The sequence below is a fragment of the Scatophagus argus genome, chromosome 7, assembly GCF_020382885.2.
Source record: "Scatophagus argus isolate fScaArg1 chromosome 7, fScaArg1.pri, whole genome shotgun sequence".
Classification (NCBI taxonomy): domain Eukaryota; kingdom Metazoa; phylum Chordata; class Actinopteri; family Scatophagidae; genus Scatophagus; species Scatophagus argus.
The window spans coordinates 13424358-13447874 of record NC_058499.1 but is presented as its reverse complement, the minus strand read 5'-3'; the positions used below and the strand labels follow the sequence as shown (position 1 = coordinate 13447874).

General features: G+C 40.4%; 1 protein-coding gene across 2 annotated transcripts in view; it reads right to left on the bottom strand.

Annotated features, from left to right (window-relative positions):
- Nucleotides 1-1241: 1241 nt before the first annotated feature.
- The window catches only part of sema3d (sema domain, immunoglobulin domain (Ig), short basic domain, secreted, (semaphorin) 3D), a 30582-nt gene continuing 8306 nt past the window's right edge, over nt 1242-23517 (bottom strand). For both annotated transcript variants that reach the window (XM_046392992.1, XM_046392993.1), the window contains exons 3-18: nt 20122-20282; nt 17986-18048; nt 17704-17823; nt 17497-17590; nt 16862-16990; nt 15167-15303; nt 13124-13238; nt 12798-12867; nt 12561-12705; nt 11737-11959; nt 11299-11387; nt 10987-11028; nt 10028-10185; nt 8024-8088; nt 7710-7849; nt 1242-2274 (exon numbers count right to left, since the gene is read on the bottom strand). In XM_046392992.1, the coding sequence (XP_046248948.1) occupies nt 1816-2274; nt 7710-7849; nt 8024-8088; nt 10028-10185; nt 10987-11028; nt 11299-11387; nt 11737-11959; nt 12561-12705; nt 12798-12867; nt 13124-13238; nt 15167-15303; nt 16862-16990; nt 17497-17590; nt 17704-17823; nt 17986-18048; nt 20122-20282 (2210 nt within the window). In that variant the 3' untranslated portion in view covers nt 1242-1815. The remainder of the gene's footprint in view (nt 2275-7709; nt 7850-8023; nt 8089-10027; nt 10186-10986; nt 11029-11298; nt 11388-11736; nt 11960-12560; nt 12706-12797; nt 12868-13123; nt 13239-15166; nt 15304-16861; nt 16991-17496; nt 17591-17703; nt 17824-17985; nt 18049-20121; nt 20283-23517) is intronic.

Below are 23517 nucleotides of genomic sequence, written 5' to 3'. Positions count from 1 at the left end.
CAACAAACTACATTGTGATTATAATGTACAAGAGTGGATTTAGGAATTTGTGTTACATTTCTAGACGGTTGTTGCTCTTTTCTGGTGTAACCTCATAGTTTCCCTTCTTGGGGAGATGTAGTTTGTTCTTTGCTGCTGACTGATAAATAAACTATAGACAAGGAGGAAGTTCTTGAAATATTTATCGTTTTTGTTCCAAGAAAAATTGATAAATTACTGTGGAGAAGCACAGAATGGAATGGAATCCTGTTCATAACTACATACTGTATGTATATAGAGAGCAAGAAGAAGACATGAAATGAGGGCATGGAGGTTTCTGTAAAAGTTAAAGCAATAAAGTGCTGTGTAATGGGGGGACCTGTATATGAAACTGGTAAAATAATTAAAAGGATATTGAGAAATATGCTTTTCAATATCTTTATATTAGTATGGGACCCATTTGTACCCTGTGATAAAAGCAGCCTTTCCCTCGAAATCTAATTTCAGAGGTCACCACTAAGTCAGTCAACACAGAGGACTCCCATGACATGTCTTTCACAGAAAGATTCTTGTCATACTGTTGTCAACATTATCCAAGCACTGTACAAGATGCTATCTACATTATTATATAAGTCTAAATGTATTCAGGTTGAGCACACTGGGTTGCATATTGATTCCTTTTCACGGTCATGATTATGATGCTTTTACCGGTTTATGCTTTTAAAAAACTGTAACTCGCTTAGCTTTTACATTTTGCTTGTTTTTTCCTGAAGACACACACCCCGTCTCTCTCTCTCTCTCTTTCACACACACACACACATACACACAATCCATCATTTTTGAGGACATTACATAGACTTACATTACATTACTTGCATAGTCCTAACCTTAACCTCAACCTAAAAGCAAGTCTGTCCTAATATTTAATGATTTATGCTGTGGGGACTTGTGTTTTGTCCCCATAAGTAAGGCAGGTCCTCACAATGTGACTGTGTAAACAGGTTTTTGTCCCCACAACCACAGGAATATGCATCCACACATACACACTAACACTTAACAAGAGACCAGCTGGTCCTGAATCATTCTGACATCTGCATACAGTGTACAGGGACTTGTGTTGCTATATCAGGAGAGGCTCAGCTGACTAACCCTAACTCATTCTCAACCTGTCTGCTGTTTGCTGGAGTGCAAGAAACTGCAATTACTGATTTCCTGTATGTTGATTTTTTCTTTTCACGGGATGTAAGCAAACAATTCAGGGAGCAGAGACTCCAAAACAAATTTATTTAAATAACTTTCCAAAACAGCAGCAAAGAAAACATCTAACAAACCTACAGTACATGAGAGTGAAATGTTTGTACAAAAATATGTCATTTTATCAGTCCAAGCATAACACGGGATTATCTTTATAGTTATACAGAACAGTAATAAGACTAAATAGAGCATGCTGCATCTCCTGTACATTGTATATAAATATTTACAGTCATTCAACGTGAATGCATTGTCAACACCACAAAGGAACTCCAGTCTCACCAATTCAACCTTCAATATCATCAAATGATTGCATCTATTAACCATCAGTCTGTATAGTTTGCCAGAGTTCTGTAAAGAAAGACCAGTCCTGTTCTATCCTTCATCTGGTCAGCTTATCTCCAGTAGCACTGTAGCTGAAACAAAAGTCAATAGATGACTTAGCAAAACAAAATGTTTTACACATTGCAAAGGCTTGGTCTCTGATGCTTTCCTTGAAACAACTTTGTAATTCATACTTTTACTATGAACTTTTGAACTACTGAATACAGACAGCTAACACTGAATATTTTTGTACCACACCCTTCACTGCTTTGCTCTCCTCACCACCCTCCCTTGTTTTGCCCACTTCTCCTCCCTGTCCCTGTGGTGTCTCCTGTTCCTGCTCTTCTTCATTTCCTGGATATGTTTCCATTTGCCAGCTCCTAAGCCTCGTCCTCGCACCCTTGACAGCTTCTTCTCCAGCCACAGCGAATCACAGTACTCCTCCAGAGAGCTGAAAGGAGAGCTCATCACTCTCAGGTAGTCTTTATAACGCTGGCGGGACTCAGCACTGTGGCGTGGTTCCACTACGGGGTCTTCACTGGGCTTTGACTTCCCATCCACATGCCCATGTGTAACTAGGTGTAGCGTGAGTCGGAGGAGAGTGTGGGTGAAGTGTGTGTGCTCTTGAGCTACGCAGACATAGTCCCCAGCATCGGAGGCGTGGAGGGAGCGAATCAGCAGACCTCGATCTGTGTGCATAACACGATCATCCAGTCGCACCTGGGAGACAAAACGATAAATATAAGAGCTTTGTCACTATAGCTGCCTTCCCTACTGTTGACACAATGCAACACAAAATTATGTGAAATAGTCCTTCTTAATTTGTAAAAAAATAAAATAAAATAAAATAAAATAATAATTCACAATTCATCAATCAAAGCTTTCCAACAAAACAAGAAATTCTGTATTCGTCCGCCCCCCCAAAAATCAATCTGAATGATAACAGATTTATACCTCCTACCCTGTTTACACATATACATTTTCACACCTGAATTGCATCTAAGGTGCACTGAACATGGTAATGACCCCTGAAACAGGAAACATACTGAACTGGGTGTGGTGAGTGTCATCTGCAGCGTGGGGGGCCAGGAGTCATTATATGGAGTGGAGGGATCTTTAGAGGCATCACGAGTGTCAGCAGTAAGGAAAAACAAAGTGTGTGTGTGTGTGTGACTGTGTGGGTGTGCGCGCTTGTCATTAAGGTGTAAGAGTAAGTGGCGTGCTAATGTTTATGGTCCACTCTTTTCATTTAGAATCCACAGTAATTCATCTGGTGGCATGGCTGTTGTCACGCCCTAAAACAACACAGCTGTGTTCAGAGGACAGAGAAACAGCATGACCGAGTGTGTGTGTCCAGCATCTGTCTCTATGCATGTGTGGATGCTTCAAAAGCATACCTCCCACAGGCCTGCTCTGACCCCCAAGAGGTACAACTGATAAGAAACCTAAAGCTGAGTGTGTTTGTGTGTGCATGTATGTGTGTGTGTGCGTTTGTGGGTATGTGTGCATTGTGGTTGTGGGCATGTGATTAGACATGTGTTTTTCTATACATCTCAGTAGTGGTTTCTAGGTCTGACACTGATGATGTGTTGTCCAGCCAAAGGCAGACCAACAGGCCTCAGACGCTCTGTGGACCTTGACCTCTTGCCACTGCACTCACATTAGACTTTCTACTCTGTTTCCTGTCATATTTTCACTTCCTGACACACCTGGCGGACATGAGAAAACACGTAGAACATATATTAAAAACATCAAACCTCATGTATATAAAGTGTGTTTAAAAGTTCTATGTTTAGAAGTTGTGTAATTTCATCAGTATGCCTGTGTTTGTTGTGTTCCTTTGAAGCCCCCCACCCCACCTCAACCCCTTCTGCCATCCAAAATCAAGGCATCTGTGACTAAATGGTAATGCCAGACATTAAAACTCACCCAGATGGTCAGTTTTCATTTGTGTGCCTGTGTCTGCATGTGTGTCTGCGTGAATCTGAGGATCTGATTGAGCAAACAAAGCTTTTAAACGTATTGTTCGAAGTGTGAATCGGCTCCTAATAGTCAGATGAATTACATGTGTGGGCAATTACTTAGAGCTTAAGTAAGAGTTCAGAAACTTCCCATGCTGACAGGAAGACTGTGCTTTGTTCTAATAAACACCATGCTTGAGATTCAACATCATCCAATCATTCATGCTTTTTTTTTATTACAATCTAATAGTCTAGCATTCCAGGCTCCAGGAGGTGAGCAAGCCGACACACACACACACACACACACACTGACAGACACACACAAACATGCTGTGAGAAATATAGAGGAATCCCTTCCAGCTCACAACTTCAATAACTGACCTTTACGAGGGTATAAGAGGAGGGAAGTGTGTGCGTGAGTGTATGAAGTGTGTGTGAGTGTATGACGAGAGTAAGTGTCCTGTGTTGCAGGTGCTGTGAGCAGCTGGTTGAGGATGCGTTTATCAAAACCCATCAGGAAGCAGAAAGTGTGGAAAGAAGCACAGAAGGAGAGAGAATGTGGGAAATTGTGGAGACAACAAAGTAGAGGCAGCAAGGAGCATGAAGGCAGGAATTAAGTGAGGAGAGATTAAGGTGGGGCTGATGAGGGAGGATGAGGGACAGAAAAGGAAAAGGGATGACAGACAGAAGGAAACAGAGAGGGGAAAAAAGCACAGGGATTGAGAGGTTGAAATGAGCCGGACACTTCAGACATCACCTGCTCTAACTCACGTGTCCAGATGTGAAATCTAGTAGCCCACCTTCCCCAGCAAGAGAGAAAACCCACATCGCCAAACCAAACAACAATGTACAAACTGGAACTCAATAGGCAACGTGTTTGTGACTCTTCTGTCTGTGCCACAAGGATCACTCATTTAGGACTGTGTGATAAATGAACCTTTACACTTTACACAATTTTTTTGTTAATACTAACAAACTTACAAACATTGGTTTAGTATGGGTGTGGTTTTAATATTCTGGGTCCATAGGTCTAGGTTTCCTGTATCAACAGGAATTTTGAAAACACGGTCTGCAGCATTATAAGCACAGTCTACATCTGGTGAGTCAGACTAATGCAACATTAGTGATGGGTGATCAAAAAAAAAAGACAGAAAACAATTAGTACTGTTTGTGCTGAGAAGCGCAAAAGCAGTAACAGTAAAGTCATGTCCCCATACAGAGAAGAAGAAAAAAAATTACAGATTTTCAATTGCAAAACTATCTGAATATCTTAGAAGTAACAAGACTAAGACAAAGAACCTCTGGAAAACATACCATAACTAATGTCTTCTTTCACCTGAAAAAGTACTCAGAATGAGCTTCTTTGACCTCAGGCTCAGCAGGGTTCACACAAACTCCTTTAACTTGTGTTGACTGTCAGCAGCATACTTGAGGTTCAGCCAAGAAAACTATAAATCTTCATCATAAATAATAATCCACATAAGTAAGGAGCAACAGGAAGTGAAAACTAAGTAAGCACTTATTTTTATTGCTAAACACATGTTGCCTGTGAGCACAATTAAGACAGCTCACACACTCATAGCCTACCCAGGACATTTTCACACTAATTCTCACTTTTCCTATTCAGTTTAAAGGTTGTGTTTGTGGTCTGACATGTCATTAAATGTTAATTTATTAGCCCATTAGTAGAATCAACTTATCTTTCAACCATGTGTAATTACTGGACAATTCAGGCATTTGTGCTTATTATGTGTTTGAAATGTCCACTGGGTACCATAACAAATAATTACATTTGTTCATTTATTATTCATATAAAGACTGTTGTGCAATAAAGGTGGGTGTGTCATTTCAAATATTCGTTTTGTGTTGTCCCCCAAAACTTTGCTTGAATCATAAAGAACCATTTGGTTTTGTTGTTTGTTTGTTTGTTTTTTAAGTTTCAGTCATCATTGGGACTTTCTTCATACACAAAACAGCATTTTTAAAGTTATACTATATACTTATATATACTGGACAAAGTTTTGCAATGGTTTAAGGTGTGTGTGTGTGTGTGTTATGTTGAGCATGAAATATTACTTAATAATAACTGAATCTGAAGTGTCAGAAAAATTACCAGACCAAAAAAACATTTTGATTGGTGTCTCGCTCTACCTTTTCAGTGACAGAGTGAGATGGAATTCCAGTCACTTATACTTCATGTGCATGCTCCAACATTTGCATTAGTTTGTCCCCCATATTCTGCACATCCTGCTTTATTTGTTTAGCTTCTGTAGCTATCATATAACAATCCCGAGGGAGGAAGAACTCCTGCATGCACTCCTTCATCACTTTGTCTAGAGTACAATAGGTCACATATCATTCTTGCCAAGACACACAAACACAGAAAACACCCCATTGTGTTGATTACCCCAAAACACATGGCTGTCCCTGGGGAGTGCTCTGTTATGATTTCTGCTGTAGGGGATCATAAAGAAACACGCACACGGCACACACAACACAGGGCTTTCTGCTGTGCAAGGCTATAAAGAACCACATAAGTGACCTCCACACCTGTCAGAGTGTTTACATTCACCCCCAAAAGAGGGAACAGGACCAGTCGTGGGAGTGAATAAGTGTAGTGAGACATGGGGAGAAAGAGGGCAAGTGAGTGGGTTGAGTGGCAGGCAGGTCCCTCGCATTTTGTGGGGGAAGGTTTGTATGTACTGACAGGGGAGGGGTGAGGTGCCGAGTCAGCAGGTCTCTGTTGTCTCATTCAGGATATGAGTGTCATCCTCGATGAATTCCTTTCAACACCTCAAATACAAACACATTATCTCTCTGACCCCATATGTCCTTCTCTGTCCACCATCCAGTCTCCCAGAAGGTGACTTTAAAGTGTAAACTTTGTAAAATGACAATAAGCAAAAATTAAATAATACAGCTGGAAAGTCTTTTTCTGCACTCTCACAAAATAGTCCATCACGTGCATTGAGTGTTCAACGAAAGTGGTTGTTTTATTTTACTTTCAAGTGTTGCTGTCACCAAGTGCTTGATCAAGGGAGGAATGTTGGGTCTCAGTATATTGAAAAGTGTGGTCAGGACAAGCACCATTTGCTAAATGTCATGAGATAGCTTTTGTTGTGATTTACTTACTGTTTAGTATTATTATTATCCAGCTTTTGTGTGAAAAATTTGTCTTCTGATCCACAACTCCATTTTGATGTCCACAACACAACTTGACCTGCAGGGCACTCTGAGAGCCCAAAGCTCCGTCTGCGTCATGAATGTATACTGGGCTGCTCGAGGTGTGTCTCATCTAAATTCACACTAAATCTGACAGTACATTATCTTCCTGCAGGGTTGAATGGAGGTGCGTTCGTGTTTAATTGGGCTTTATAATGTAGCCGCTGTAAAAACAGGAAATAATGGGGGGGGGGGGGTTTGTCATTATGCAAAAGTGAGAAATAATTTGTGTATCCAGCCTGTGATTCAGGCCTGCTTCAAAATTTTACATGCTACAACCTTCCACCAATTTCCTTAAAAAGTGGAGCAGTAGTTTTTCTGTGATCCTGATGAAAAACAAACAAACAAGCCAACAATCCTGACTGAAAACATGACCTCTTTGGCAGAGGTAATAATCTGTATTTTCCCTTGAATGGAAAAGCATGTTTGCTACTCAATGTCTTTTTCCCATTTTTCACATGTGATAGATAATGTCTCATCCCATCCCCTCAGGCAAGTTTGGTCATTCCATGCCTTCCTCGAAACCAGAGGAGCTGTGGAAAGTTTCAGAGAGCCCTGGACACTCATAAACATAAAAAATGACTTCATTCTAGGAGCTAGTGAGACCCTGGAATGCTCTCTTGTTGACCATAATTCCACAATGGATGTGACTTAAGGGCATTGAACTTTGATAAGCGAGACCTTGTGGCACAAACAGATGCTGATGGGTTCAAGGCTCAGACCTCATAGTCAGTGAGGTTCAAGAATGATGTGTTTGTATGCTTTGAAGTACTTACGTAAGAAATGAATGAATGCTTTGTGACCTGGTATCAAAAAAATTAACCCCTCTGGTACAGTAAACTTAAGAAAAGCAAAAACAAGACTTCAGAAAGAGTGGAGAAATAATGAGAGGACAGGGAAGAAAAGAGCGAGGGAGAGAATTTATGTTTGGGTGGTGTGTGTACAGGTGTGTAAATGAGTGCACTCTCTGACCTCCTCCCTGCGTTCAGAGCCAGGTCTCTGTTTGTACCACCGGATCTGGGCCTGTTGAGATTTGGGGATACACTCGAGAAATGTGGAGTTGCTCTGCACCCCAAAGAGGACCCTCTCCTCCACTTTTCCCCCAACAGGACCTAAAGAAAACACAACTGGTATTGATGCAAGCTTATTTTTTCAGGTTATCAAGAAGATATAGCTTTCAAGGTTCAATCTTATAACCAGTGATTCATTTATTTGATGGCTGATGTGTTTGCAGCATGCAAAGAAATGACAGATACAGACTAAACTTTCTAACAAAGTCTACGTACTGTCTTCTGTGTCCCAGCACTGACTGGCGGGGTCTCCATGCTTGATGTCCTGTCTTCTGGCTCGCCTGAAGAACAAACACACATTTTATGAAGATTATGAAGATTACACGTTCAAGTTCAGGATGTGTTTTGTTTTTTCAATCTTATTTTTATTTACATGCCAGGTACATATTATGAACCAAAAAAAGCTATAGATCATATAATACTGATAATGGTATGAATGTGCTGAATGGTAAAAATTTCTATTTCATGTAACTGCTGGTGGAAACATTGTACTTACATTTGTCTGACAGTTGATGAGTTACTGATTACTTTTTAGATTACAATTTATCATGTCCTTCCTGTCAAGCGAAGACCTTGTATCTCCAAATCTCAAATGAAAACAAAAATATCTTGATTGCCACCTGCTGGCTGGCTCCAGTATAGCTCATAAAGTTTTAGTTATTTGATATTCAAAGCGAAAAAAAAGCGGGAACTATAAACTGTAGAATATACCATAACTCTAATGGCCAATCACAACTGATTGGTCGAACTCTGGCTCCAAATGACATTACCAGCGAAAGATGGCAGCACACACATATTACAATTTAAATAATCCAGCACCTCATAATAATTTCCATTTCTTTTATTTCTTTGTTAGTCGCAGCAATGGTAGTAATGCACGTGGCTGCCACCTGCCATAATATGGGCAAAATAAGACACCTTAACTAGCTAGCAGGATACTACCACAGTGTGAAGCTATGAAAACAGATCGAAGTTTATAGAGATTCCATCTTGCACAGAAACTTTGCACTACTCTTCTCATTTGCACGTGCCGCTGTACATATTGTTGTCATCTCTGTTCACTGTTTATAATTTATGTTTTTTTTCTTGTTGTTTTTATATTTATATAGTGCTGTTTTTTATATTTATAATTATTTATGTATTTTGTAGGTTATTGGGCTTGAGCGAACAAAACATTCTTTCTCTGTTTTGTTTGTTTCTAAAAATGTTGAAACAAGCAAAACTTAAGTGGAAGTAACAGTAAAATTTCAAGTTTCTTTGGCCTCTAGCTGGATGTTGCTCGCTTGGGCTCTTTCAGTTTGTATTGATTTCACCTCCTCCTCCTCCTGTAAGTCCTGTTTGATGGGACATCTGTAGGCTACACTCACTGACACTGTGAAGATCAACTTTCAAAGAGCCCTTGAGACTAAAAGCAGGGCCTCCACTGTTCCACAAACTATAACAGCATCTCCACTGGCCAATAATCTGGCAGTGTGACCTCTAAATGTAGGGTACAGTTTCTGTAGAGCTTTGATTCAAGCAAGCAGGCACACAAAAAGGAAAACCACACACATACAGTACGCACACACATGCTTGTGCGCCTCAAGGCCTGAACTCTAGAGGTGTGGTGCGACAGTAGAATTAATCAGATGAGGTGCAGCATTTCTAATCAATGCCTCAAATGGACTAATATCCTCTATCATGGAAAAATGGCAAAGAGGTGGAAAAAAGCAAAAGAGAAAGCATATTTAGTAAGGAATATGAACCCCCCTTCCCTGACAGTAGCAGGATAAAGAATTAGCTCGAGAACACACACTCATGCACACATACAAAGGAGAAGCAGGGCAAAAAGAGTAAAACCGTTTAAAAACAGTTAATGGAACTCCCTCTTTTCTTTTCCCATATTTGAATGCTTATTGCTATGTTAATTTCACAAAAAAAGAAAATTAAGTAAGTAAATTTAAAATAAATTTTGAACTTGGTATGTGTAATTTCATAATTTCATTTCAATAAAATATCTTACATTCAGGGGAACATTTTAGTGCAAGTTACCAGGTCAGTCAATATTTCTGCAACAAAGAAGTGGAATAATTTCACAAATCTTTTGCTTTTATTTTGCAGGTTATCACTGTACACGTGCTACATTTTTACTGGAAATGTATGTATCTACAGATTCTGTTTTGAGTAATGCTAAAGAATAACTACAACTTGGTAAAGTGCATTTTCAAGGGTCTAGCATACCTCTTTGATGCAGGAATGTATCGTGAGCATGTGTGTCCATCCCAGGCGCAGTAAGGGTCCCGTGCCAGGCAGCATTCAGCACAGGCCTGGCCATACAGGTGACATCTGCTGAGTGAAACCTGGGCTAGTCCTTCACTTGAACCCACATAGAGCTGTTGCTATAGTGAAACACACAGCACACTTTGCTTTAGGGAAGGTTAAGACACAGATCAAGTTCAAGTTTCTTATTTACAAAGGAAATTCTTTTGCATAAAAGTGAAAAACATATGCACATAGAGAAAGTGCAGCAACAGAAGCAGGCCATAAAACTGTGTGGCTTGTTTTAAAAAAAAAAAACTAATAATAAGATTTTGGTTGTGACATTTAGGGTTTCCTTTTCTACACTCTTCATCCATCAAAATTTCCTCAGGGTTCACATTTGTGAATTAAGCTCAAGAATGAATGGGGGCCAGGGCCATATAAAGCGAAGACTCGTGTTAAATGTCAAAGCCTCAAACAGACATTAGAGATTAAAGGACTTCTCAATGTGAGGAATTTTTACAAATGTGACTCAAAGGATCTGCTCTGACTCGTCTGAAGCGAAAGAGATTCCTAAACAGAACTTCAAAACAACCACTGAAAACACTTGTGAGCATGCACATGCAGACACACACAGGTCAAACACTGCTGGAGATTAATGGAAGCTGTGATTGGGGTTGAAGTGTCTGCTGACATCCCTGACCCTACGATAATGAGGCAGAAAGAGAGAGCCACAGGAAAATGTGGAAGCCTAAAGAAAGAGAGAAAATCTGAATACATGAATGAATTAGGGACAAAAAAAAACGGCACATCTTGCGCCCCATCAGGTATATGCACATAACTGACAGCACGTGGCATGAATGAAGGCAGAGAGCAGAGAACATATGCAAAAATCAAGTGGGAAAAGTGTGGGAATAAAATGGATGAGAATGAGGCCAAACCTGTTTCGATGATATCTCCATGCTGAGGATGGGAGTGGGAACCTGCAGGAGGTAAAAGAAACTTCACTGGCTTTAACACCTTGATAGATATACATTGTTGTATAACATCAGATGAGTTTGCAATAGCTCAGAAAAGTTTGTATAATGAATAAGGCGTAATGAATATTTCACATTTTTGATGAGTCGATTGTCCCACCGAGAAGGGCTAGAGAACAGTTGGCATCGCCTATTAAAAAGCAGTGCTCATAGCATCTGAAAGAGTGTGTGCTTGTGTTTCTGTATTTGTGTGTGTAGCTGCGTTGAGCACAAAACCTGGAAAACTTGAAGTTCTTCAAGCACCACTTCCTCTGTAGACCAGTTCTCCTGAGTGATACTCACTACCTTCAGAACTGAGCCGGCATCTACAACAGACACCAAGACAGAAACACAACATGTATTTATCATTCAGAAGTGACTAATGTTAATCAGACAGATGTAAGTACTGTATTTTTTCCAGGTCAAACGAAAACAAGTACTTCAATTTCAACATTTTAACAATGGACTAAGAAAGTCTGTAATACAATAAGTGCTCAAGTGGGTCAGTGTTGAAACCTAAGACAGGACATTGGATCCAACAATCATTCTAACAGCAAGACTGGAACAGCATGAGAAAACTGTTGAGGCTGAGAACAATTCCAAGTAATCTAGTGCCATCTTCTGGTCAAATATGGAATTTCAAGAGATAACTTAGAGGAAAGCTGCATGTCTCACCTGTTCCCAGGAACATGACCTCATATTGGCCATCCTCAGCCAAAACTCTATCCACCACAATCTGAGTCAGGGTGTAGTCCACTCGGACACGTGTGAACACTGGTCGGCCAGTCAGAGGGTAGACAGAGCGATACATAAGAGGGTGGAATCGAATAAAACTGACCACTTCATCCGGGAAGTCTTTGGTGGTTTTGATCCTTGCATCATATGTCTTGCTGGGACACTAATGGGAAAAAATCAAAAAATGTTGATTCACAATCGTAAAAGTTTTACAATCACATAATGGTTAGACTTCAGAATATGTTTAGGGACTATTTTTCCTATATTTCTTTTTAGTTAAGTGTCCAGTCATTTCTGTCAAGTAGAGTTTACTGGTGCATGTCTCCCTCTGGTGGTCAAATGAAGAGCAGGAGGAGGCAAAGCACATCTGGAACATCTGTGTCCCTCCTGCTTCCCCTTTCTGGAGGTCAAACACAGTGCTCACTCAGCTGCACACCTGAAGCATTCACCAAATTCTCCATACATTCCTTTCACCCTCCCTTGATTAAGTTTTTAAAACAAAATGAAATTATCTGATTGACATGTCATGTGAACTCAGCAAAGCCAAACTTATGTCATACAACATGAGGCTGCGTGTGCAGAAGTGAGCATGTATACCCTAAAGCTTGAACATTTACATTTACATGAACATTTCAACCTTGAATCCACCAAAGCACCCTTTTAAATTAGGCCATGTTTATTATTTTGTAATTAGCAGGGAAAAAAAAAAGAAAAAAAATCATGTGCTGTTGGTTTGCCTCTTTAGAACTCAGGGGCAAACTCACCGTCCCAGGACGGGGATACGGTATCCTCCCCTCATATTCCACCCATCGGTGGTCAGGCCCCTCCTTGTGGGCGTAAGGTCCATTAAAAGCAGCCCTTATGTCCGCCATGCTGTACACACACACTGCTGAGCCACGGAAAATAGAGCTAAGACGAAACAAGAGACCAGGTTAAGGCTACGGAAGAAAGGGGGAGAGCACAGGTGGTGTTGATGATGGTGTGATGACTACTGAACTTACCTGGAGGTGGTGAAAACTGCATACACTATGGGGTTTTTATCATCTCTGGTAGGGAGCAGAAAGATGTCCTCTATAAGAAGGAGGAGAAGTGACAGAAAGGTGTTGTTTTTATTACAGTGGTCTGCACAGAAACACCTGCGACCCTGACGGATAAGCGACATATAAAATGGATGGATGGATGGATGCACAGAAACAATTTTCTTGCACTGAAATCTTTTTTCATTCATAAGAGGAAGCAACTACAGTATAATATTAACTAATATTAATTAGTGAACTCTGATGGTTACTGGCCCATGTTTTCACTCGTTATTCTCACAATCACTTACGGAGCTCATCAAAGTGTGTGTCCACGCCGTCTGGCCCAGGCACCGAACACACAAGTCTGGTTTTGAGAAAGGTGGTCCATTTATTGGTCAGACTCCTCAGCCCACCCACATCATTCTGAAACACAATCACATCTTCTGTAACAAAACCAGAGTCAGCACAGTGCAGCTGTCCGACATAGCCAAAAGACAACCGCAATCAATAATATACAATAAACCACAATCAAATTGTAATCAATCTAAAGGATGTGCACACAGAGACGACACACAGCATCGCAGCCTGACTCTGATTTCCTGCACTAATTGGGAAAATAAACAGGTGAACTACATGCCTCGATAAGGAACCTGCTTATTTAACCAGCACGCAGGAGACCCTTTTGTTAGTATAATGACAGTCGAAAGTAATTGAAAAGGGAGAAGAAAGAGAAAGAGAGAGAAGAGGGAGAAACATCAATGGAGAAGAGAAACAAATAGAAGTGTAGCATGTGGGAAGAGAGCACTAAAATGAAATGAGACTGCTGACTGATAATGCAGGTTTTATGTTAGCATATGAATTGCTTGTTTTGAGAAGCAACCGTCAATTGTGCTATGGTAAGAGTGTTCAAGTACACCTCTTTGTAATGCAAAGAAAACTTCAGAGAATCTCCCTATTAAAGTTGGCTGCTGCGCTAAGTGGTACAGAAAAGATGGTTCAACACACACAAAAACACACTTGTGTTTTAAGAAGAGACAAAAAAAAATGTAAGCACTTAATGAGCATGTTTCACAATGGTGATAATCTTCAAAGAGGACTGAAGTGAAGTGCCCTCACTCCTTTTACACACAGGGAAAATACACTTACAGATAATGAAAGTGAAAAATACAGAGATGAAGAAAGAGGGAGATGTGGTTGAAAGAGAGAGGAAAATAGAGGGTTGTAATCTCGAGAAATATCCTTCCAGTCTGCCTTTAAGCTTACTCCCAAGTCATAAATACCCTGAAAGCTTTTCTCTGAGAATGTAGCAATAGCCCTCCAAATGCTAACAACAAACTGCTGTGAGGACTAGTCCCATTTGGAATGACTAATGGCACACTGTATGGCATACAAAAGGTCCCCAATCATGAATCTATCCTGATTCTGTCCTCAGTCATCCATGTAGCGCCATCCAAGCATGCAGCTGTTCTGACATGTTTTCAAATAGAACTTAATGGGCAGCCCAACTTCCTTCTCAAACATCACGCAGCATCTAACATCTAAACAAAGAAAAGGTTTGTATTGCCAAAATCATTCAGGTTAGGTATGATTCCAAAGTTTGACAGTATGCCTCTACCAGTAGACCTTTGAATGATAAATCTCTAGCTCTTGCTCCAGTTGAGGCTGACTGCTCTCACTGTAAGCTGCAATGAACAAAAGCATCTGCCTAATTAACATTATGAAATGTAATAGAACAGCTTAAGCAAACGCTATAATGCATGTTAAATCACCCCAAAGCAAAGATATGTTTCTGAGATTTAAATGGCACTGCTACAAAATATTCTTTCTTTAACACTTTTAAGAGAGACAATAAGACGCTGCAAAGATCTTTCAGCTACACTGACCTTTGTGACAATGTACGCAGCAGCACTACGAATGCCCTGTCAGCAGAGCACAAAGCTGCTAAAACCATGATTTACTGCCCCTGACAGACTCTTTCAGATTACTACAAAAGAAGGATGGATCAGGAAGGCCTCCTCCTGGGGGACATAAAACACTTGTGTAGTGGCCAACACAAAGATCTTTATCTGAACAGATCACAATAGGAGCTATGACTCCCTCACACACCATACGAGGTCTTGTACTCCTACTGTCTTTCTCTGTGGCCCCTCTATGTCGAACCTACTTCACTTCTACCAACGAAGCCCCATTTTTCAGGACTCAACAGGACTCAATGTCCACAAACAGTATCCTCATTGGGTACTCACTCCTCCATCCTCCTCTCTCTCCCCTCCCTCTCCACACATCCTCACTTCCTGTCTGTACCTCTGTATACCTCCCACGTCCCACACTTCTCTTGTATAATATCTCACCTTGCACACACGAGCCACTCGAGACACGATGCTCTTGTCGTTGCCTTCCCACGACACCTCTCGAAAGAAAAAGTATATCTTATCATCATCCGGATTGTATGTGTCTGCAATGGAATGAGCAGATATAAACCTGGCCTCTGAAGACATGGAGAGGAAAAGAGAGAGGGAGAGAGGGGAGAGTGTTAAAATAAGACAGCTAATGGTTTTGCCATGTGTTGCAGCCTTAAGGTGGCATTAACACTACCCTTAGCACATGTTAATTTACAGTCTTGTTCTCTTTCTACACAAAGGTCTGCCTTAAAATCAAGTCTATTTACTAAGCCAAAGCTTGGACTGCACATACATTTTCAACTTGACATACAGTTTGATTCATGGACAAATACAGAGACTTTCAGAGTATTTAGGTTAGTTTGAAAGCAGTTTTGTTTACTTTTCTATGATTTTCAGCCTGTCTGATAGTATCTGTTATGCAGCCGTGTGGCACAGAGGTAATCCTTCAGCTGGAACACCCAGATTCAAATATATAGCCTAACCATGTTTAAAACAGTGTACAGATCCTGTAAAAAAAAATGTGTGTAAACAGGCTGAAGTCTACATGCATCAGAGGTAGACAGAAATCAGGATATTCTGTAGACATTTTAGGGAAAAGACTGCATCTAAGATATAATATATAGTGATACAATGGACAATAGAACAAAAAGTTAATTTCATTTTTAATACCAGATGCGATTTGTGACAGGAAATTTAAACTCTCCACCTTAAACGAAATGTTCTCTCTGGGTCACTGATTGGCAGATTTCATATTACATACAGTCATTTCACCGTTCTGCGTGTAGCACAAAATAAATGTAGTACAATAGTAATAATACTTGCCTCTAGAATGCATTAATGCATAAGTAAATTTTACTACGGTAATATCAATACTATCATCAGTATCCTGGGGGCAACCAGGCTTAAGTGTTGCAGTGACATTACATCAACATTAGCTCAACCCTAGAAGCCAAGCCAACCACCAGAGGGTGATTCCCTAACTGGAAAAGATTAAAGTTTGACTGCTAACACTCTCAACAGAAGATCATTGTTAGTCCTACAGTGCTGGAAAGAAGTTCCATTGGCTCACAGGAACAGAAACTCTGTCCCTCTCAGCTCTTTCTCCCTGACTGCCTTGCACCAACACATGAGGTATACACAAACCAAGAGAGAGAGAGTGAGAGACATGATTACTCCAAACATCTCTGACTATAAGGTTGTGAAATGTAGAGACCACGTGTAAGGATTTAGATCCTGGTGACAACTGTTAATACACAACAACCCATCAGTGACTGTAAAACATTTGAGACTGGAGATGTATACAGACAGAGTTCAGTGATGACATGCATGCTTGTGTGTGTGTGTGTGTGTAAGTGTATGTGTGTGTGTGTGGCAATGCGGTTGTGTGACTAAGATCGTGAACTTTGTGGCACACTGTAAATTCCCCAGTAGGTGTGGTCCCTGTTCAGCTATGGCATTCATATAAAAGTTCCAGCAAAATGAATAAGTGGGCTGTTTTCTCTGCATTGGAATGCCAATAACCATCCTGAGGGCACAGAGAGGCTCTTTGTATCAGTGGAGAGGCTGGAAGTTTGGAGAAAAAGCAATAACAGTTTTTGAGTGCACTCAGCATGTGATTGTGGATATGTGCAGGGATGTGTGTACCATTGATCCAGTAGTCTTCAGAGATGTCTGTGCGTATGTAGTGCTGGTCAGGTGGAGGACCAAGGGAGCGTGTGAACGCTGTGTCTTTGCCCAGGAAGTCTGAAGATGTTCCTGCATACAGGTACTGATCTGGACCAGTTACAGAAAGAGATAAATCATCAATCAGTTACTGTTACATTCCAAACCGAAATCAGCACTGTTAATTGTGAAAGTGAAAATCAAATCATATACAACACTTACACCATACAAAAACACGTAAGAATGAGAGTTTTGGGCATTGCACTGGCTTCCATTGACTTCCCATTGACATTTATGAAAAAACAAACTGAGAAAGATTTCAAAGAAACAAACATATAAGAGAGTGATAAGGCTCAAAAGAGCTTGTTGTTTAAAATTCTCTGCCAAGTAACTTTGCCGCTGCCTGAGGAATGTTTGCTTGCCTCTTGCTTGACCAAAATGATTTGCAGAAAAGTGCTGGGAAAGCAGATACATGAATACAAATTTACTCAAGCAACGGATGAATGGAGAACTGTAGAAAAATATCTTTTACTCTTTTACTCAAGGGTAAATGGTGCTGTGCTGTAATAAAATTCTGGTGTATGTGAGATAAGGCAGCTAGAGGACTGTCGTCTTACCTGTGAGGACTGAGGTAAACTGCTGCAAGGGGTCAAAAGGACATTTTAGTCTGCCAGACTCCACTGTACTAGACAGCAATTGAAACACACCATCCTGAAAGATAAACAGGAAGATAATATTACTGTGAAAATTTAAATACAACTCCTGAAATCATGCCAAAAATGATTCCAGCCAAGACTCACTCACTCATATCTGCAGTACATTACCTCTCTGCGGCCAGTGATTTCAACAAAAGCACAGATAGGGTGGAAGGCTCCTGTCCCACAGGAATAGACATGTGTTCGATTGTAGTTGTGGAGGACTCTGACAAAGTTAGCGCATTCCAGCTGGGACCATCAGGGTCAGAAAAATAGCAAGAATGAAATATTAGAGCCTGACTAAACAGGTTTGATGTACAGACTGCAACACACAATACTCTACAGAAAAATCATAGTCTTGAAATCTATATTATTTGATGTCAAGAAGTGACTTTCTATAGAAGCACTTACATTTACATTTTTCCCCGCCAGTTTGCACATTTCGACTCGTTCCCGAGGAGCAGGCCAGTGAATCTAACAACAGATGAATAAATAACAGGAAAAACATTTCATATATCATAATGTAGCATTCGAGCCTTTCAGTTCAGCTCATAAAACAGTCTTCATACAGTTGTTTTCCATTTATATGCTACTATAATTCAACTTTTTAAGATTACCTTGAAAGGAACTTGGCCTGTTCAAGCCAGTAGAATAACAATATAATGCTTTCAAGCTTTAATAAGGTCAGTATGCTGCAGCCAGATTTCTCACAATATCAGAAATCAAAGTGCGCAATCCTCATATTTTACTGTCTTTACTACACCAGCTACTTTTGCATTTTAGAGTATAAAATTTTATGGATCACTTTAAAGTGTAATGCCAAGTAAGCTCCTGATCCCCTAACCTGATAAGAACCTTATGTGCGGCCCAAGATCCTCCAGAAAGTCCTTTTAAGTGGCTCTGTAAGGCTCTCTAGGCCGCTCTGCTCTGGAATAAAATTCCAGAGAAATTCAGTCAATCCAGTTCTTTATTGCAACAAATCATCAATCAATCATTTTACTGTAAGTATTCTAGAGTTCTGTGTCCTCTTGGATTTAGTTATTTTCCATTCCATTCATTTTTTTGTATTTTACTTTCCTTTGGTCTTTGCTTTTTATAATATTTTGTTTATTGAAAAGTGCAAGATAAATTATTAATAAGCATGAGCTAATGAGTGGAACCTCACCTCACACTTTGGGGATGATTAAACAACTGATATCAGGTATACAATACCAACACCTCCAGGTCGGTGCGGGTACGAGATGTATAACATCCAGTATGCCTTTAATGCATCCCACCATGTTCACACACGTGTTATAACAGGCTTATGTGCTTAGGGTGTTACCACTGCTAAATCCCACCAAGAAGAGCTATCGCCAAACTTATTCATGGGTCAACAGATACCTCAATACCCATGCAAACACATCAGCGCAAACATCTCATGATTCCAAATCATTGCATGCCGCTGAGGAATTCACACAGAAAAACAAGAATTACAACGTGATCTATTGACTGAGCACTGTTTGGCCTGCGTAAGGGCTTAAACCGGTTATAAATCCTGAACAGGAAATGATCAGTGGACTAGTTTTACCACAGTATATGGGGATATTTAAAGACAACTGGAATGCATGCCAGCAGAATATTTTGCTGTGTTTTAGTGCCTGAGGGTCCCTTTCCAGGTATGCCTCTTCATCTAGATCATATTCACTATCAAGTGCTGGTCCCAAAAGTCAAGCAGGGAGAATTAGACTTTTGATGCATATCTTCCTGACATCAGTATCAATGACCAGAGAGGCAACAGTAAGGCAACACTTTGAGAGCAAGACTAAGAGTTAAAACAAACCAGATTAAAATCAAATAAACACACTAGCGTATCGACCTCAGCTGCATAAACACACACTCACATCTACAAACTTTAACATACGGTATCCATCCAAATGCATCTGTGTGTTTGTGTATATGTGTAAGCGTAACCGTGCGTGTTCCTTAAATGTGTACATACTTGTGTGCGCGTGTGCCCTCCAACGAGATGACCCTGACCTCACCAGACAGACAGTTTCAGACTGCTGTTGACTGAAGTGAGCTCTCCTCTAAGGCAATACACAGCTGAGTGCATTTCAGCGTAACAACATGGTAATGAAAACAAAATATCTTACATCATGCCAGTTGGCAAGACAGGTATAAGTGTGATGAGCTGAAGCTAAATGACTCCATAACAAATCTCTGTAATGGTGAGCTATTCAAGGGAAATAACAGATGTTATTAGGGTGTCTCAAACATGAGTTTGTATGTCTGGGGATTGGGGCAGTTATCCCCCATCTCCTGTTCACTCTTTCAGCACTATCCTTGTGTCAGAGGGCGTGAGCACTCTTAACACTGCTGTAAACACTTCAGAGTCTACCTAAACAACCTCTCAAGTATAGTAAATGGCCTGAATAGCTAAAAACCCAAAAGATGTTGTTTATCTATTACACTAAACTCATTCTTGGTCTTATTTTTTTTTCATTCTATATTCTCCTATATTTAATTAGTGCATTCCTATTGTGTGTTCTTCACAGCATAATGTACCTTTCTGGGCGCTCTGGCCAGATTGTCAGGATCAAGCAGGTAGATGTGATCCCTGGCTCCCAGCAAAAGACGACTTCTCTCCTCATCCAACAGCAGCGAGTGGGAGTGGAGGCCATCAGAGGGGCCCAAAAACAGAGACACACTGCCAGCTTTCAGCAGTTCTAGTCCAGAGAGAGTGACAGACATAGAGACAAACAAAGAAATTACTAGATCCTCCAGTTCAGTGTATGCATATAGCTCACATTGAAAAAATGCATCATCTCGCACTGAATTACATTACAGTGGAAAAGAAATATTTCAGCAGGATTATGCTGTCAAGATTAACTTTGTTCACTCATACCAAAATCCCCAAAACAAGCACCAGGTTTCCTCTTCCAGATAAAAACATGTCTTAGCTCGACTTGATGCTGCCTAATCCTCTGTGGTTCAACACCTTAACTAGACATGCTGATAGAGAAGAGATACAGTAGCACAGAAGCAGACAGCACACTTCTTCAGCTAATGCATTAATAGATATCTTTATGAGGGTATTTGCAAAGCTGCTTCATTAATCATGAAGTTTAATGGGAGATGGGGAGGGGGGTTGGGCAGTATGAGATTTGAACATGGTACAAGCAGACAGATAACTTGTTGGTCAACAATTAGATGATAGTATAGTTTGCCATTGAAGATTTATGATCATAACACTAACAATTTTTCAAGGTTGATTTCATCGGTTTTTGTGGATCCGTGTCTCAAAGCTGAATACTGACTACATTCTCATCTCAGTGCTGTGTCCTTGATCTCTTTGATTTGAGGAAATCTCTCCTATCACCAGGCTCTTTTCAGGGCGCCAGTATAGCAACATGCCTTGAATAAACACTGGCTCAATGCGGGGGAGTCCTGTGGGAGTCACTCTGAAAGGATTGACATTGTGATTAGCCTCTTGGTGTGAAGGATTGGAGAGGTTACCAACCTCAATATTTGAACCTCTAGGACCCCTCCACACCAAGCAATCCTACTTAATACCTCCCCCTATACACAAGCTCACACACACAGCACCCCCACATGCTCATATCTCTGCACACACATCATGCCCCAAGCAGACTAAACCTTACAGAGAGATTAGGCCTGCTAGCCTTTGGCTAACGCTAATCTGTTCTATAAACACACAGCACTATGAGCCCATTGAAACAGCTGCTGCCACTTGGCAATGGGTTCCACACCTTTCTCCAACAACAACTCTTGATTAGCTCCTCCGCTGGAGCTCTGGAGGTGCTCTCATCAACACATTTATTTGAGTAAGACATCACCATGCAGGCTCAGTGCCGACAGGTTCATGCTCTGCTGACTTAGTGTTTATAATACTATAATGTCACTGCCACTCTAAAAGTGCAGAACATACAACACAGGGTGAGTAAAGAATTCTTAGATTGCTTAGATGAACTGGATTGTTGTAATGATGCTCTATGAATGCGCAATATGTGCTGGGACAAGTCAGAATCATATAATGCAAGCATGAATTAGAACAGTACACAATGGACTAATATTCATATAATCCAATGTAAACTGTAGTCTTTATACAAATCCGACCACATCCACTCCATTTTTCAGGTTTTTAAAGTGTAAACTCCATCTCAGCTGTTTGTGAAAAGTAGTGACATAAGTTACTACACTGATGCTATACCATCCCTCACAGAAGTGTTTGCTTTGAAGATATGAGGTTGGAGGTGGAAGATGATTTGTATTAAATGTTAATTTCAGGTTTTACTGTGGTTGCTGTTTGCAAAAACACCATTGAAGTGAGAGATTGGGGAGATAGTGTGCCATTAGCCAAGCAAAGCAGTGAATCAGAGAAATAAAATGTTATTTTCTGATCATTTCATGGCGACTGTGTTCTAAAGCACAAAAACAGTCATGTGGGATGGTGCCACATTGCTGGATTTTGGGTGAATTCAGCCAAAGCGAATGGTTTATCTTGTCAGCTGTGTGTGGTTGGCAACGTGTCTGTGTGTAGTTCTACCATGGCCCTGCCCATATTCAAACAGACACAGACATGCAGCTTACGAAGTCACAAAAACACAAGCAGGATAAGGGCTTTATATGCAGCAACATCACAGAACTGCAACAAGTCATAGGGGAAAAAAGTTCTGAGAGCGACTTGGGAAAATAGCATTTTGACAATAAAGCATGTGCACTTGGACCACTGTTTTAATGTTGGCATTTGAGTGCCACTAATATGAATTGAACACTAATGAAAAAAATATATAAATAAATGAAAAATAATGAACAGAAAATATGTTGAACTACTTAAGATGAGTTCAAGAACAGTCAAATTTAAATCACTGAAATGGGTTTTGATTTGCTGTTATCAAGCAAATTTGTTCATTAAAAGCAGGTAGAGTATTTAGCCTATACAAGAAGAAGGAAAATGTTTTGACTGATAAACTGTATAGTTTTTGAGTACTACAAGAAGGCCACAAGATTATGCTAGAATGCACGTGGTGCAACTTAATCCTTTTGGCCACACATTGAGAACAAAGACATAACAGCAATTTTAACATATAACTTACTGAAACATATTTGAATATGAGCAGATGATTTTAGTTTTAATCTGGGAGATGGGCACACTGTCTTTCATTCACTGACTTTGGATGAAATGTGAACTTGTGCCTCAATGTGTGTTTTTCAGGGGAAAGCTCATAAGTTTGGAGAAGAAGGTTGTTATTTTGGAGGTATTCACTCAATCAGAGATGATTTCACTTTGATCATTTCACCCTTCACTCACTGAAGCCGCCCTTTCACAGGCGGGTGATGCGATGTGATGTTTAAAGAGTGATCAGTGCTGGGTGGTGTTTCTTTTGAAGAGTGTGCACTGATGAGATGATGACAAGTTGTGTGCATGATGTGTGCACTGGGTCGAAGGTAATTTTGTTTTTGCTAGATTCTTCTTTGCTTCAGGCATTTGGACTAAGAAAGCCAAACATGGACATTGTTCTCCTGTTGTTAGGTCCAAAGGAAACCGCTGCATAGTCAGATAGGCGTTCTCTTGAATGAACAGCAAAGTTTAATCAGCTGTATACATATTCAAAGCCAAGAGAACACACCCTGATAGAGTAACAAAAAGCTGTCTTGTATACATCTATGAAATCATGAACTGCTTTATGTCATCGAATGGTTGGTTTGGAACAAACATAAAATGAGACAGACTGTAGAGCTAAATACTACCCTAACTGCTGAGTAAACACTGTCCCTAGCAATCATTATTCCTGCAGCTACTTACATATATTTATGTTGGACACTCAGGACATGCATGTGTATCTATTTCCAGACATACTGCGTTCTGGAAACCTTTCACCAGCGGAGAGCTTTTGGAGGTTGAAGTCAGATTGAGTTTACTTTTAGGTCACAGTGGGG